This window comes from Lepidochelys kempii, chromosome 5, assembly GCF_965140265.1.
Source record: "Lepidochelys kempii isolate rLepKem1 chromosome 5, rLepKem1.hap2, whole genome shotgun sequence".
Lineage (NCBI taxonomy): Eukaryota > Metazoa > Chordata > Testudines > Cheloniidae > Lepidochelys > Lepidochelys kempii.
Window position 1 is genome coordinate 98,867,174 of NC_133260.1, and position 17,273 is coordinate 98,884,446.

General features: G+C 39.3%; 1 protein-coding gene across 5 annotated transcripts in view; it reads left to right on the forward strand.

Annotated features, from left to right (window-relative positions):
- CEMIP2 (cell migration inducing hyaluronidase 2) overlaps window positions 1-17,273 on the forward strand; it is a 79,105-nt gene that overhangs the window by 19,770 nt on the left and 42,062 nt on the right. For all 5 annotated transcript variants that reach the window (XM_073345153.1, XM_073345155.1, XM_073345151.1 and 2 more), the window contains one exon: window positions 11,691-12,033. In XM_073345153.1, coding sequence (XP_073201254.1) covers window positions 11,703-12,033 — 331 coding nt within the window. In that variant the 5' untranslated portion in view covers window positions 11,691-11,702. The remainder of the gene's footprint in view (window positions 1-11,690; window positions 12,034-17,273) is intronic.

Below are 17,273 nucleotides of genomic sequence, written 5' to 3' on the forward strand. Positions count from 1 at the left end.
ATGCAGCGATGTTGCATAGACTTTATGCAGAACGTGTACTCCCCAAATTACATGTTTCAGCTGGTATTATTTATGATTTTACAAGTTACACATGTCTTCACACATCACTAAAATCCAGCCCAGCAGTTTGCTCCAGTTCCCTAACTTGTTGTTCTGTTCCTTCCTTACCTTTGTTTTAGATACTAGCGTTCCGTGAAGCTAGTGATCCGTGAAGTTTGTACTAAGACATAGAATGAATGTATCTTCATTTTGACAGGTTTCCTATCTGCTTGTGCCAAATACTTACTTAGCATAAGTGAACAGGGTTATGGTATAGGCCTTTTTAGGCCATATCACTGTTATAATATTTGTGCTTAATGTTGTTGGTACTTAATGCATACTAATATATGGTGCGAATAATGCATACTATTAATATGATATATATTTAAGTTCTGGGTCTGATTGCCTAGGAAGGACTACCACAGAAAGGGATCTGGGGGTCATAGTGGACCACAAGCTAAACATGAGTCAACAGTGTAATGCTGTTGCAAAAAAAGTGAACATCATTCTGGGATATATTAGGAGGAGTGTTGTAAGATTGTAAAGAGAGACTTTTGTTAGTATCTACAGAGAACAATGCCATTCAGGATCTCTTATTTGTAGCACACAGGGACAATTCCAGGGGTCAATTTATTTTGAGAGATTGTTGTAAGTAAGACATGAGAAGTAACTCTTCTGCTCTACTTTGCACTGATTAGGCCTCAACTGGAGTATTGTGTCCAGTTCTGAATGCCACACTTCAGGAAGGATGTGGACAAATTGGAGTGAGTCCAGAGAAGAACAACAAAAATGATTAAAGATCTAGAAAACATGACCTCTGAGGGGAAAATTGGAAAAATTAGGTTTGTTTAGCCTGGAAAAGAGAAGACTGAGGGGGGGACATAACAATTTTCAAGTATGTAAAAGGGGGAGGGAGAAAAATTGTTCTTTTTAAACTCTGAGGATAGTACAAGAAGCAATGGGCTTAACTTGCAGCAAGGGAAGTTTAGGTTGGAAATCAGGAAAAACTTCCTGTCAGGGTGGTTAATCACTGGAATAAATTTCCTAGGAAGGTTGTGGAATCTCCATCATTGGAGACTTTTAAGAGCAGGTTAGACAAACACCTGTCAGGGATGGTCTAGACAATACTTGGCCCTGCCTTGAGTGCAGGGGACTGTACTAGATGACCTCTCAAGGTCTATGATTCTATGATTTATATGATAGCCAGCATATATTAGTCCACAAGGGATAATCCTCCAGAGACCACTTGGGATGCTCTGAGTACTTTCTACTGAGGTGGTGTGCCAGGTCGTTACTTATGCCTGTTTAAGTGAAGGACTGTGGGAATTATGCTCTGTTGAACACACCAGTTCCAGAACCTGATTGCTTCTTGGCACAAGGTGGTGATGGAGCTCCACTTTGCGTGTTGCAGTGGTATTGTCTTTTGGGATCTGGAGGGTGGCATCGGACAGAAAGTCTGGCCAACCAGGCAAATTGCCCCAAGCTCCTGTATGTTTACATGGAGCCTAGCTACTTGAGAGGTCCACAGCCGTCGCTAGTGATGAGCTCCCCATTTCTGTGTATGGAAATATCAGTCACTAGGAATGAGGGGGGAAGGCAGGGAACAAGAGTGTGGAAGGGGGACTCATTTGCAGACTGTCTGGATTTATCCCCCTGTTTAGGGAGACTAGAACAATAGAAATCATGAGCTGAATATCCATGTTATGTCTGACTAGTACACTAACCTCAGCCAGCCTTACAGGTGAAGTCAAGAGGTATTACTTATGTGCCCGAGTCCACATGGTGTTGTAGTTTTAGGCAAGCTTTTGCAATGTTGTGTGTATTTCTTTGATATCTGAAATGAAGCTTAAAATTGTTTGGGATCTATCTTGTGGAAGGAAGGCCTTGGCTGGAGTCTAGGACTGCTCTTATGAGCTCCACCAATTAATTTGGAGTGGGTACGATTTAACACACCTGTTTTTCAGTTCCAGAGAGTGGAAGAGTTTGAGAACTAGTTTGAGCTATTAGTGATGTCCTGAGAAGACTTTCCCCAGATGAGCCAGTTCAGATGGATAGATGGTGTATTGCTGAGACTCTGAGGGCTGCTACTGTAATATATGTGATTAAAACTTGAGGTTGTAGGGAGTCCAAATGGCATTACTTTGATAATGCTTGTTCCCAGCTGGGAATCAGAGCTTCTTCTGTGTGCTGGAAATATTGCCATGTCCATGTGCAAGCATACATCCTGAAACTCCTTACCTACAACTCCCATTTCCTAATCTGGAAGTTGTTTCTCCGTACCTCAACAGAGCACCACACTTACTAATTCCATACAGTATCTGGGATAAGAAAAATGCTGTGTTACCAGTAATTCCTCCCAAATGTAACTTGAGGAAGTAGTATCTAATATAGTAGTATCTAATACTATTAAAAAAAAAAGCAGATTGCTTTGGAAAGAGTCTCTTCTCAGCAAGGAAACTAGGTTGATTCAATAATCATCTGTTATAGACAAGGATTCATTTAAATATCTTCTTGCTAACAGTAATATTTGGAAGGGAAATGAAAAGGGTGGCTTAAAGAAAATGTGTGTGTTTGGGCAAGAAATGTTATGAATGCAGCAATGTTAGGAGGATGTTCAAGATAACTTACTTCGGAATTTAAATAAACTTTTCTGGTCACTATTGCAAGGCAAGCTGACAAAGGGGCAGACTAGCAGTCCCCTCTAACTTGGACACACATGATAAACTAGAAAAAAGTGTACTACAGTCATATGGAAAAAAACTAGATACCATGCCTCACAGGATATTGTGAGACTTACTTGACTAATGTGTGCAAGTGCTTTGAGTTCCTCAAATTGAATGTGCCAAGATAATGCAAAATATTATGTTGTTACTTTCAGCTGCCATTTTAGCAGAATGAAAACTTAACAGTAGATTCAAAATTTTTGTTTTGTTTTTAAAATGTTTATTTCAGCTATTGAATACTTTCCTTTTCCTTTCCTTTCTATGTGTGATTATTTTTTACAGAACACTTTTCTTGTCTCTCTCACTCCTAGAGAATGTTACAAAAAGATAAAATAGAAGAAAAAAGATTATATCCCCATTTTTAGTGACTCCATTGTACATAATTTTCAGGACACTGCACATTATGTATTTACGTGACGGCTTCAGATTATTTGGGACCTAAGCACTTTAAAAATAAATTCTAGTCCTCATGGCTTCAGAGAGAACCTGCCAAAGCAAACAAAGTGTAAATGCTGCAGTGACATCTGCCCGAGTCTGCAGACAGCCTGAATCAATGATTCAGGCTAACTCCCTTGTTTTTATTAATCTCACTAGAGTGACAACTCTAAAGCCCAGTGATGACACTTAAATGCCAATTTTAACTATTTAATTGCTGACTGTATTAGCAGATAGACTGGGAAAGGGAGTGGGAGTGAAGCCCTTGAAAGGTGTGGGTTTGGAATGGCTGCCTGAAAAGACAGAGAGGAAAACAAGAGAGACGGAGAACAGGGAGCGATGGAGAGGGAAGAAATAAAACAGAAGTGGGTTCTATCGATGAATGACACTGAATAAATAATAAAAGTTTGGTTACTACATAAAAGCTGTATTCTCCCGTTGATCTCTTCATAAACCTCCACCTGACATCAGGGGAAGCGCTGTCATGGTTTGAGGGGAGTATGACATCCTTTTTTATATCCCAGTTCCTGGACCATAATTGAACATGGGCTCTGGTCCTTTCTTCTGAATGAGTTTGACACTGTGCTGGATCCATCCACAGTATTTTACTGTTCTCTCTTGCATATTGTACATATGAGAGAAGCCTTATAACTCAAACTTTTATGTAAGCCATATACACAGGATAGGTGGTCTGATCTCCCTCTCACTTTGAATATATTATAGTCACCCAAAAAGTGCCAGAATCATGTCTTCTCTTCTTAAAGAGTGTTGTCACTACTTTTGAAACATATTTTTGAAACCGTTAATATGTTCTGGGTTGTCTGGCTACCTTGGATACCTGCACTCCTGGAGTTTTGTTCTTTTGAAGACTTCAGCCAGTTATAAATACAATTTCTCATGATCCTCATTTTTGATTAGCTGTTAAGAGAAGTTCAGTATTCTATACTACTTTGCTCTTCTGTAGTATCTTCCACCAGAGGGTTTCTAATGCTGTGATCCAGCTAAACTCCTGCACACATACTTAACTTTAAGCACATAAATTATCCTGTTGACTTCAATGGGACTATTTACTTGCTTACATTTAGGTATGTACTACTATACCTAAATTTAAGTAAGAATACTAGTATCCCTGTGTCCCATGGATTATCATTCCATCAAGTGACACCTGTTATATCCATATCCTTTTTTAATACGAGACACTCATGTTCACCCATCTTAGTATTTAGCTGTCTAGTGTTTGTATACAAGCACTTATAAAATTTGTCAATATTTATTTTTCTGCCTTCATGTGGTGTAATTGAATGGGACTCTTTCAATGGCTGTTTCTTTTCTGTTCCTACCTGTATGTTATCTTCTATCCTCTCCTCTTTGCTAGGATCTAGCGTATCCCCTTTAATAAATCATCCCCTACATGATGTGTCACCACACCTGTCAGCTTTCCCCCAGCCCTTGATTTATAAACTCTTCTAGGACGTTTTTAAATTTTGCATGCCAGCAATCTGGTTCTGTTTTGGTGGAGCCCATCCCTCCTGTATAGGCTCTTCCTTTCCCAAAAGTTTCCTAAGGTCATGTCTACACTAAAAACTTAAGTTGAGCTGTGTGTAATGTAGACCAGAGCTAATAAACGTGATCCTTCCTCTGAATGCCATTGTCTCATCCCTTCACGGAGACATTTCAAAAAGTCTGAGATTTTTGAGCCTTCAAAAAGTCTGGGTTTACAAGATGCAGAAACCCAGCTTTTATTTTTCTCCTGGCTCACATATTAAACATTCTGTTCTGCCTTGTCTGAGACTCTCTACAGCTTACTGATTACACTCTGCTTTCCATTTCATCTGACTTTCTAATACCACCATCTGGGGGAAAATAAACCACCTTAAATTGTGTTCAGTAAACGTGTGACATCAAATATTCACAGTAACTTTACGCATTATGTAGCCCATCGGGGTTTCTCTCATTTATTAAAAATATTTTTTATTCTGCATTCCATACTATTTGTGTGTTTCTTTATGCACCTGCAGCATTTGATTTATTTTCCTTGCTTTTATACATGTGGATAAGTAAGGATAGGTTCTTAGTAAACAGTCTATCATTACAGTATATAAACATTTTAAAAATTAAAAATTGGTGGAGGAAAATGTATGCCTGAGAAGGAAATGTCCTTGCACTTAGATGTGCTTAACTTGACTTCATTGGGATTCCTCACATGCTTAAAGTTAAGCATATTCTTAAGTGATTTGCTGAATTGGAGCCTTGATACATTTTGAGACGTTGTTGAAGACTAATGTTTTGTTTTTGTCTTTTGTGGGATAAAATTCCTGTGATAGCTGATAACTAGGTTCCAGGCAGGTAAATTTGTACATGTCAGAATTTCAGAAAATCACCCATGCTTTCTGTTTAACATATCAGACTTTGTGCTAATTGTGAGCCATTTTGCATCCTTTTGTTCATCCCCCTCCACCTCTCTTACAGTCTGGATTTCCATCTCTACCTTTTAATCTCATTGCTCCATACCAAACAATAGTCTGGCTATGTGCTAAGAAAGTTTTTGTAGTGACCAATGCAAATATTATGTCACATGAAAGAGATGCCCTCTTTGAGGTCTCTGTTCTTTCTGAGTTCTGTTCAGTTTGAGATTACACTGTGTGAGAGAAGTTCATGAACAGGAACTGTAGTTTTATAGCCAAGAGCCACAGTGTTAGCATCTTTTTTTTTTTTTTAAATGACCTGCGCAAACAAGAAATCCTTAAAATATTGTGTGTTAAAGAAGCATTACGTTATGATGGAGTTCGGAAGTAAACTTGTTTTGCTTTTTTTAAATAGTCTCTCAGGATTGGATGCTCGGAGGGCTCTAGAATAGTGACTCTGAAGGTTTGTAAGTATTTACCCAGGATAATCATTCAAGGCCAGAAGAGGACTTGGCTCCTCATCTTGGCTAGCATCAGACCATGTTCCCAGAATGGATTCTTTAAATTCTTTTTTAAAAGGGTGCTAATAAAATGTTAGGTGCCTAAAATTAGTCTCTAAATCCATACTTGATCATCTAAATAAGTGTGGCATGAGCTTCTAATGTGTTGAGCATCTACAACTTCTACGGACGCCAACCGCAGTTGTGTGTCTTCAGCACTCCTGAAAATAGGCCTTTTCTTTTTAGGCACACCCATGTTTGAAGGTAAAACTTTGATTTCCCAGAGATCCTGTTTGTAGTTCTGGTTATTGCAGTAGCGACTTTAAAAAACAAAACACCTTTCAAATATGCAAAAAGAAAAGGAGTACTTGTGGCACCTTAGAGACTAACCAATTTATTTGAGCATAAGCTTTCGTGAGCTACAGCTCACGATAGCTTATGCACGATAGCTTATGCTCAAATAAATTGGTTAGTCTCTAAGGTGCCACAAGTACTCCTTTTCTTTTTGCGAATACAGACTAACATGGCTTCTACTCTGAAACCTTTAAAATATGTTAATCTTTCCCCTGTGAAGTAGAGGTAATTCCTTTTTCTGGTTGTCAGAGTAGTAACACCAATTTCTGGTGCTTTAGGTTTCAATTTAGGAAAACATTCCTATTTTGAACAGCTCTTAAGCATGTGTTTAAAGTTAATGACCTGTTAAGCACATACTGCTTCACCCCTTGAGTGGTATTTAAGCATGTGCTTAAATGTTGCTCTGAATAAAGCCATTTAATATATAATGGATAAAAAAATGCAAAGCTTTCTGTTGTGGGGGAGAGGAATATAATTTTGAGCATTCTTACATGAAAGGTCCTCTGTACTGTGTAACATAGGACACCTAAATTACATGGCAGATTTGCAGTGAATTCTGAACAACTTCGTGACAGCTATGTTAATTCACCACAAAATCATTAGATAACTTTCACTTGTACTGGAATCATTCCAAAAATAACCGCAAAGTAAAAATAGATAACCAGTGAATCTGATTAATTGGAATTGTAGCAAAGACTCTTTGTTTTAGGAGGTACACCATCAAGGATAGATGGCTAAAGCATGAAACTCCCCATAAAAAGCTCCTCCTTCTGTGTAGTTCAGGAGGCCGAGATGCCAGCCAGTGTTTCTTTCAAACCGCCCCTAGCTCCCCATGAAACCAGTGTTTATAGCTCTTGCTGCTCTGGCCACTGTCATTGCTGCCTTGAATTGCAAAGGATCTCCCTCTTCTTCTGCTTTCTTCCATTGTAATTGTGGTGAGACAGTCTGTAGAAGGGGAAACAGTGAATTCCTACTGTGGGTGAAACATGCTTGATGTGGAGAGTGAATCAAAAATGGTAAGGGGACAAGCTGAGTTGAACAGGAGCTGGCAGGAAAATGTCCACTTCATACAGTTCAGAAAGACTTAGGCTGTACCTCAGCCAAAACATGTAAATGCAGTCATTTGCACAACTATATTGTGCACAGGGCCTTAGTATTTATTGGCATGTCTACTCTGCAATTAGACACCTGCAGCTGGCCCAGGCACGCAGGGGCTCGGGCTGCAGGGCTGTTTAATTGCGGTGTAGATGTCCAGGCTTATGCTGGAGCCTGGGATCAATGACCCTGTTAGGTGGGAGAGTCCTAGAGCTCTGGCTGCAGCCCGATTTGGTATGTCTACACCACAGTGAACCAGCCCCGTAGCCTGAGCCCTGTGACCTTGAGTCAGCTGGCCCAGGCCAGCTGCAGGTGTCTAATTGCAGTGTAGATGGGTGGGTATGTTACTGTCTAAAATCATCCATAAAGTACAAATGAACAATAAAACCAACAATTTCAAATGTGATGTTTCACTTTAAAACAAAAAGTCACTAACATAAAATCGTTAGTGTAAAGGATTAAAATTGAAAAATAAAAACAATTCTTTCTGCCATAGAATTTAAAATGACAAAAGGAAGAAGGAAATTTAAATAATTGTTATATGGCAGAGAGGAATGAGCAGAGCTGCACTGTAAACTTGTTGATTGTACAGGACCTCTCATTCATGGTAGTCTTTTGAATTTAATTTTGATTTTTCTGGAGGGAGAGTTGAGAGGGGTTTGGTGGTTCTGTGGCATCTCTTTCCCACGTGTCCCTGGAAGAACAACACTTGCCCTTAAATGGAAACTTCTACAAATAGCAAAATGACAGTCCCAAGCAAGTATTAAAATCAGTTTTATGATATGATGGAATATGCTTGAATTGCAGCATTGACTTCCTGCAACATTTCCTAAACGTTTGAAATGAATTATTTTCAAACAATTACTGTAGGTTGTCTTGAGACTGTGTGCCAGAGAGCCTTACATTTCTTGTTCAAAATAGAGGAAAAACTTTTATTAAACTTATTAAATGGTCTCCTTTGTGAAATGGCACTATTTAGAGAACATTTATCAGATCAAACTGAAGTAGGATTCTTTCATAAAGATAAAATAAACTTTGAATACCTCCTCTGGGTTTGGTTTATACTGTTAAACAATAAAAAGTATTAACTGGTGGATGTTTGGTTTTGCCTGCACTATCTGAAACTTGTGATTTGAGTGTTAAATTCAGGCATTTTATCTTAGAGTTAAGTGTTACTCTTATATCTGAAAATTCTCAGATCAGGTTCATGTCTTTGGGTTATGAGTCTGCTCTAAAATGTCACACATCTGGTTGGTCAGAATTATTGTACTAGAACACTGTTTGTTTTTCAGACTGCGGGTCAAAACCCAGTACTGGGTTGTGGAATGTAAGGTACTGGGTCATGGCAGCTCTGGTCAGTACTGCCAACCGGCTGTTAAAAGTCCCGTTGGCAGTGCTGCCCGGCTAAGACAGGCTAGCCCCTACCTGTTCTGACACTGCGCTGCACCCCGGAAGCTGCCAGTAGCAGGTCCGGCTCCTAGGTTGGGGGGGCGCGGCTCCATGCGCTGCCTTTTCCCTGAGCACCTGCTCCGCACTATGGGGAGTGCAGACTGGGTGCTCGGGGTGGGGGCAGTGCGCGATGCCCCGTGGGCCCAGCCCTCTCTCTCCCCCACATTTCTCTCCCCGCCCTCGGCCTAGGAGCCAGACCTGCTGCTGGCGCGGTCCGCAGTGCCACGAAGCCTGCCTTAGCATGCCTGCTGCGCTGCTGACAGGAAGCCGCCCAAGGTAAACCCACGCCCCAATCTCCAGTCCTGAACCCCAGCCCAGAGCCCTGACTCTATCCCACACCCCAACCCAGAGTCCCCTCCCACACTCTGAACCCCTTGTTCCCAACCTCACCCCCGCACCCCAAACCCTCTGCCCCAAACTTGTATTTTGCAACTGCAGCTGTTTTTAGTACCAGGAACACGCTTACAAGGCATCTTGGGGTGGAGCAGGAGGATCCTGATCTCGGGCTCTGGTGGAAGAGCTGGCACAGTTTTTCCTCTTTCTTTTGCGTAGCCAGGAACTCATGAATCACTTTCTCTATCTGCTGCTTGAAGATGTGGTTTAGTTTTGGATCCACCACCTGAGAAAATTGTGTCCACTCCAGCTTCCAGCATCAACAATTTTCTTCAACTGGGTTGCCAGAAAAAAAAAAATTGAAAACCACTGTACTAGAGGTTTCAGAGTAACAGCCGTGTTAGTCTGTATTTGCAAAAAGAAAAGGAGTACTTGTGGCACCTTAGAGACTAACCAATTTATTTGAGCTGTAGCTCACGAAAGCTCATGCTCAAATAAATTGGTTAGTCTCTAAGGTGCCACAAGTACTCCTTTTCTTTTTACTGTACTAGAGGATATCTTTGTTTGGTCCAGTTTGCAATAGGTGCTGTCTTTTGTAAAGAAGGCTGAGGCTTCAAAGTAATTTGACTTTAAGGCTACATGTTGATTTTTCTTAAGTAAAATCTGAATCAGTATTTTATTTAGAAGTCTAGTAGTTGAGTTTAGTTTAAAATGCACATATGGTAAGAGAGCCATTCTTCAAATGCTCATGAAACATTGGACAGTAAATCTGGGAGTGGGGATTAAGTAAATGAGTTTGGGAAACAGCTATGAAAAAATAAAGGGATGAATGTTGAAAAGTCCATTTGCCACAAGGAGCAGGTGCAAGGAACTTTGGGATAGTCTCTAGAGGATTTGGGCCAATTTGTGCGCTGTCCTCTGCTGTTCCTTCTCTAGCTAGTGTTTCAATGCTTTTAGCTTTCATTATGTGTATAGGAGATGCATTGTCTCCTATAAAAGGGTAATCCAGGCTGTTACTGAACAGGCTGGTTCTCACCCTGGAACAGTGGAGTATCAGATTTTGCAGCATGCGAGACACAAAATTCCCTGCTATTTCTCAGAATAAGATTACCATTGTAATTTCTCTCCTTCATCAATGTGCCTGGCATTTTAGAATATATACTGTAGGATTCCTTTGTTAGTAGAGGAGAATAAAGGGTCTTTTGTCTCGTTATTGGTAGGCTCTTATTTCTATCATTCATCAGCACGTGTTATTTAACAGGATCTATAGTCTTTAGTAGATCAAGCTTCACATATATTCAATTTACTCAGCTTTCTCAAATATCCCACTACTGGAAATTTTAATGGGATACATGCTGACTTTCAGAACGCTGCTTGCAGTAAATATTAGACAAAAATTGAAATATAGTGCACATTATGTATCTTTTAAAGCAAACCATAAATTAAGATTTGTCAGTTCTGAACAACTGGCAAGAATGATGCGGGTCTGGGAACCATATTTTTAATGGGTCTTTGTCACTAGCTCCCTCGGAGAGAGGTTGCTAGCAACTGGAACAAAAATCCTTCTCTGTGTTGGGTGATAAGTGCCAGGGTCTAGAGAGGTCATGTAGATCCCAGACTTTGTGTCACAACCCATGCAGCTTGGCAAAGAGAAGTATCATGAGACCTTGCTGAACAGGATGCAGGTGATCTGCTTATAAAGCCATTCCAGACACACCTTTCCTAACAACAAAGTTGTGTTGTAAGTCAAAATTACTGCATGCAGAACATCTATGCTTGTCCTGATTATACATGTTAACATAACTGCATCTAAGGAAGGGGGGATGGGTGTAAATATGCTATGCCTGAAATTTGTACATGCTAAATGAAAAGGGGCCTTTTTGGTGCTTAAAATATGAAGTGAAGGGGAATTTCATGCTTCACTTTTTGAAGGGAGAACAATGAAGAGTTGATTCAGTTTCTGCATACTGTGGAAATACATGTAGGCATTCTCTGCATAACTATTGTGGGGTTTGTGCTGACATACTGTCTTACAGTTTAACCAGTCACTTCTTAATCACAAAATTATACACAAAAACACTTAATTAAAAATTTAGAGGGGATCAGCAATTACTGTGCTGAAATGCTGAGAGATTGTCAGTGGTTAGATTCCCTATAGCAAATTTTTTGTTAATAAGGTTTTATTTCATTTATGCACAAATGTTTTGAACTGTTATGTTATGGCAAATTCTGGCTACTACGATATTGGTACAGTATAAATAGCGAGAGCAGAGAGAGATGCATATAGTCACGTAACACACGTGACCTAAACTGATTGTTTTTCATAATCATTCATTTATTTTTTTTCCCACCTTCAGTGATCTTATAACATGCAAGCCATTGATCACAGGGGGAATTCCCCTGTTTTCCTTCAGCCTCAGAATGGGAGCAGTCATCGATCTTCTGGCTATGTTCCAGGGAGAATTGTTCCTCTTCGTCCATCCCCATGTCCAAAGAGCCAGACTTCAGCCAAATTTACATCTGCAGGACAAGAAGGCCATGCAACATTTGCCCTCTCGCCAGAGGAGCAGCGCCGTCAAGCAGAAGCAAGCAGAAAGAAAAGACACAAAAATACTCTCATTTGCTTTGGTATTTCTAGCTTTTCATTTTTTATTGCACTGGCAATTATCTTGGGAATATCTTCAAAATATGCACCAGATGGTAAGTTGTTGTAATAAGAATTCATTTACACAAGCTATGAATATAGTTTAACAATCATCAGTATTAATGTTAAAAATAAATATATATTTGATGTTTATATTTATCTATCTAAAAATATATTTTGTTAAAAATAATATAACACATGGGTAAAAAAGGGGAAGTTGATAGCGGTGATGTTAACTGGTCTAATTTATAAGGCAATTTATAAGAGGAGCTAAGGGTATCCATGAAAACTATATGGCCACTAGGGCGAAGGACAATAAGAAGGAGATTTAAATAACTGGGAACAAAAGAAATCTTAGTGGTGCTATAGATCCGTTACTAGATAGGGATGATAAAATTGTCAGCAATGATGCAGAAGAGACAGAAATGTTCAAATATTTCTGTTCTGTATTTGGGGAGAGGCTGGATGATGAATTCATAGGTCAGCGATATTTTTCTATTCCAACCGTAACTAGGGAGGATGTTAAACAGCACATAATAAAATTAAACCTTTTTAAATCTCAGTACCAGATGACCTACACTCAAGAGTTTTAAAAGAATTGATGAATGAGCTCTTTGAACCATTGATGTTGGGTTTTTACCAGTATTCCAAAATATGTTAAAGTTCCAGAGGAACGGAAAAAAGCTAATACACCAGTATTTTAAAAAGGATAAACAGGATGGCCTGGTTAACTGTCCTATAGTTAAACGTGGTATCAATCTCATGCAAAATCTTGGAACGGCTAATAGGGGATGCAGTTAGTAAAGAATTAAATGATGGTAGCATAATTAATGTTTGTTTGTTTGTTTGTTTGGAAAATGTCAAAACAGTTGATTACGAGTTACCTATACCAACACAATTTAATGTATTTGGACTTTTGAAAGGCATTTGACTTTACTGCAAGACATTCTGATTTAAAAAAATTAGCACTGTACAAAATCAATGTAGTGCATATTGATTAGATTAAAAACTGATGACTGATTTTAAAAAGTAATTGTAACCTCCATCCAGTGGTCGTATTTCTAATGGGGTTCCACAGAGATCAGTTCTTCACCCAGTACTATTCAATATCTTTCTCCAGTGATATAGAAGAAAATAAAAATTGGGGTGGTAAATGACAGGTCAGGTCAGTTATATAGTGTGACCTTGATCACTCGGTGGTAACCTGGACTCATTTGAACAACACATGCTTTAAAACAGCCAAATGCAAGTGTGACCATGGTGCCTGGAGGGGCCACACTGAGAATGCCACACTCTTGGTTAACTGCAAGGAATAGGGCAGACAATCCCCCACACTGGTGGTTTATTCTATAATTAGATTTCACCAAGCCAGTAACTAAACCGCTTCTGTATTACCACACTGGTTACCAAGAAACCAAACTACAGCCTCCTTTAAGCAATCCCATCCAGACAGCCAAGTCTAATATAGCAAGTGATTACTAAAATCTTATTCACCATACTTAAAGTTCTACCAATCCCCAGGGACCGGACATGTTGCCCACTAGGTCAATGAATATTTCAGATCTCACCCAAATACACACTTACAGCCAATCCTTATTAACTAAACCTAAGATTTATTAATCAAAAGAAAGAGGAGAGTTGCTATGGTTAAAAGATCAATATACATGCACATATAAGTAAAGTTCTCAGGTCAGTTTCATAGCAGAGATAGTGAGGCTGCTGACTTGTAAAAGTCCTTCTGGAATCCATTTTAAAAGGTTATAGTCCAATAGGCACTCAAACAATTTGAGTTTGTTCAAATTCTTCCATGAGAATTCCAGAGTTAATCCAGAGTAGACCTGGCGATCTCAGTCTTCTGGGCTTAGACTTTCCCTGTCAAAGTTTAAACAGATGGGAGATTAAAAAGTTTTAGGCCCAAAGCTTTCTTAGTTGCAGCCAGCCATCAATCAGAACAATGCCTTCCTTGGATGAAGAATAGGTAATGTATACTGTTGCTTTGAAGCTAATCTCTGTTTCTTATGCATACACAGGTAACCATTAGCATAAGGCAATTAACCATTCAGGCAGTTCAAAAGTAGTTTACTATGCGCAATTTACAAGTTTCAAAGAGAAATGAGGACAATAATATTACAGAATATGTCCCATCTAAATGATGATATCCCCTTTTGATCTCCGAATCAATAGAATGCAGTAATGAAGCATTATGAGACAGGAACAGAATTTTAGCATCTACAAGCTAATTAGATCACATTGTTAAACTTCTAACAAGATATAGGTAAACATAGACAAATATAATTAGCATCTACCCTTTTAAGTCTCTAACAATACTAAGTAAACATATTAACGTTTCTAGTCTATTTAACATGGCTTTGATAACTACCTGCAGGGAATGGCCAGGGAATCTGTTTATCATTTCAGTACCTCCTGTGAAGTTATGGGTCATACGCCAGTTGACCAGTCTGTCCGCATCACAGCAAGGCCACACGTGAGAACAACAAAAGTCAACCCCTCTTACAGGGTGTGGGACTGTCTCATGGAAAGTGAGAAGAACTTAGAGATAGTCAACTGAATATGAGCTCCCAGTGCAGTGCTGTGGGATCCTTGGATGTGTCAATAGGGGAATATTCAATAAGAGTTGGGAGATGGTATTCCCATTGTAATTCTGTTCTGGTGTCAATCCTTCAAAAAAAGATATTGTAAAGGGTTCAAAAGGGGCTGCAAGAATTATTCAAATTCTAGGACAATCTGCTTTACAGTGAATAATTTAAGAGGCTCAGTCTAGTTAGTTTTATCCAAAAGAAGGTTAGGAGGAGGTGACTTGAGAAGTCTTTTTTAAAATCTAGATTGGGAGACTTTTAAAATGGAGGCTCTAAAAAGCAATGGATTTGTTGCAGAGTTTACCAGGTAAATTTCTTTGGGTCGGGTTATGCAGGAGCTCAGATTAGATTATCATAATGATCCCTTCTTGTCTTAATCTGTAAAATTATGAAAGAGTTAGTGTGCTTTTGTGTCCATATGCAGATTGTTTCAAGATGACATTTATTTGATCTGCAGTCATTCCTTCATCAGACTTTTGAACTAGTTGAATTTTGCACCCGCAGTAGAGTTGTGCCTTATCAGTACTTGGCAGACTTCCAAGGAAACACAAGGTGTTGCAGGAAGAGGTGTTGATGATTCTGTAGGTGGCACTATTCTCTGAGTTATACCTTAATCACTTCATTAATATGGTAGTGAGCACTGGGTTCCTTGAGGTCCAGTCTACTTTGATGAGATCTACTTGCATTATTGGAGATCTCATTGCTCTCTTTACAAGAGCAGAAGTATTAATCCTGGAATTCAGGCCATTTTCAATACAGCTAGTTACATTCCGCCTGCCTAAAATTTATTCTGGTGTGTCTTAAAATAAATGACACATTGATTGGAATTTTCCAAGTATCTCTGTAAAGGAGAATTCCACTTATGCCCCTTTAATTAAAAAAAATCCAAACATTCTGTCATGTGTAACCATGCTGAACTCTGCATCCCTTCTTCCCCCTCATAGTTTTTCAGCAGGATTGGAATCTTTATATCCACAGTGAAGACTTGTGTCTACCACTTGAGCCAGTGGAGTAACTGGTAGCAGTAGTAGGCTGGTACCCTCTGTGAATATTAGAGGTGGGATGAGGCACCCACTTTGCCAATAGTTTTCACAGCTATTTAATAGTAGAGAAACAGTGAGACTCGGGAACCCTGGGCTGAATTCCAAGTTTTTGGGGTGAGGGCATTGTGCTGTAGTAGTTAGACCCTTTCCCTCTAGCATGCCCCTCCATGAGCTTGTCCCTTTCTGTCCTGTCCTCCCAGCTTGTCCCTCTCTGCTTCTGCCCTCCTCCTTGCTCCTCTCACCCTATGTTCTAGTCAGTCTGTTTGGGTGCCAGCAAGGGAGACCATTGAGAGCACAAGGATAGACAATCTCCCTGCTCTTGGTACCATTGTCGCATGCTACAAGTGACCCTTGGCTTCAATGAGGAGCAAATGTAGAGAAATTCTGCTTGGCACTTGCAGCCCTGGGCTAGATCATGCTGAGGGTAGACAGAATCTTCAGAGAATTTAGCTGCCAGACTCTTGCGAGCCTCTACCGAGCACATGAAAGTGGTGACTTTTCCAGAGGTTTATACCCCTAAATTTGAGGATTTTTTGTAGGGACAACAAAAGGTTCCTATGTGACCACAGTGGTGACACCTCTACCTATTCAGTCCCCTGCCAAATTTCAAGTTATTGCTCCAAAGCTTCTCAGTTAAAGAGTTAAGGTGTTTTTTTTTTTTTTAAACATTTGGAAAATAGCATATTTTTTTTCCCTAAACTTGTTTTCAGAAACAGTTGCACTGCTTTGCTGAAACTTAAAATCAAGCAGCCACCCAGCCTGGAAAATGTTCAGCCTGAACCATTAGTTTGGCAAAGTTATCTTTGCCAAAGTTGCAAATAATTGAAAACAGGAATATATACTGAAAAGTGTATCTGTGTAAAACACAACTGATCATTTTGGAGGGTGATATATTGTATTAGTATTAAATGCTGGCTGCTTCATTCTGGTCCTGAAATATCAAGGAAGATTTTCAATGCACTTCCAACTGTGAAAAAAGTCTTAATTTTCTTCATAGCAATCATCAGAGAACAGATGCACAATCTGTGTTTCAAAAACATATTTATGTTAGAGGAACTTAATTTGTGCCTGTGATGTTCATATCTCCTTTGTCAGCATTTAATTTATCAGAGATCCTAAAACAGTCAATTTTAGAATTGCTCTCTTATCCCTCTCCTTCCTATCTCTGCACTGAAGTTACAGTCCTTAGCACTGCACTTTATAGATCTTTTCATAGAACTTATAGTAAATTTACTGTCTCATTAGATCATCTTAGTAAATTTCCCTTTGGTGTCCCTGGCAATATGTTTCCCTACAGCTTTGTACAGTCTAATTCTGAAATAATGGGGCTTCCATTTCCTTTGGAGATTAATCAACAGTCTAGCAGATACTACTATTAAGGAAATGCTTCCTGCTATTTAGCTTAAATTCATTTGTTGAGTTTTATATCATCACCACTTTGGACCACCCTAAACAATTCTCTCCTGCCCTGATATTTCCTTCCTTTTTGTTTTCTTGTAGATTTTATATTATCCCTTAGGTTTCTTCTGGCCATGTATTTACATATTTAGTTGTCTTAATCTTCCTTTTCTAAGTCAAATCTTGGCTCCTGTGAAAAAGATTGATATGAATTCACAGCGTAGAAAAAGATTGAAGTGAGAGTATGGTGTTAAATAA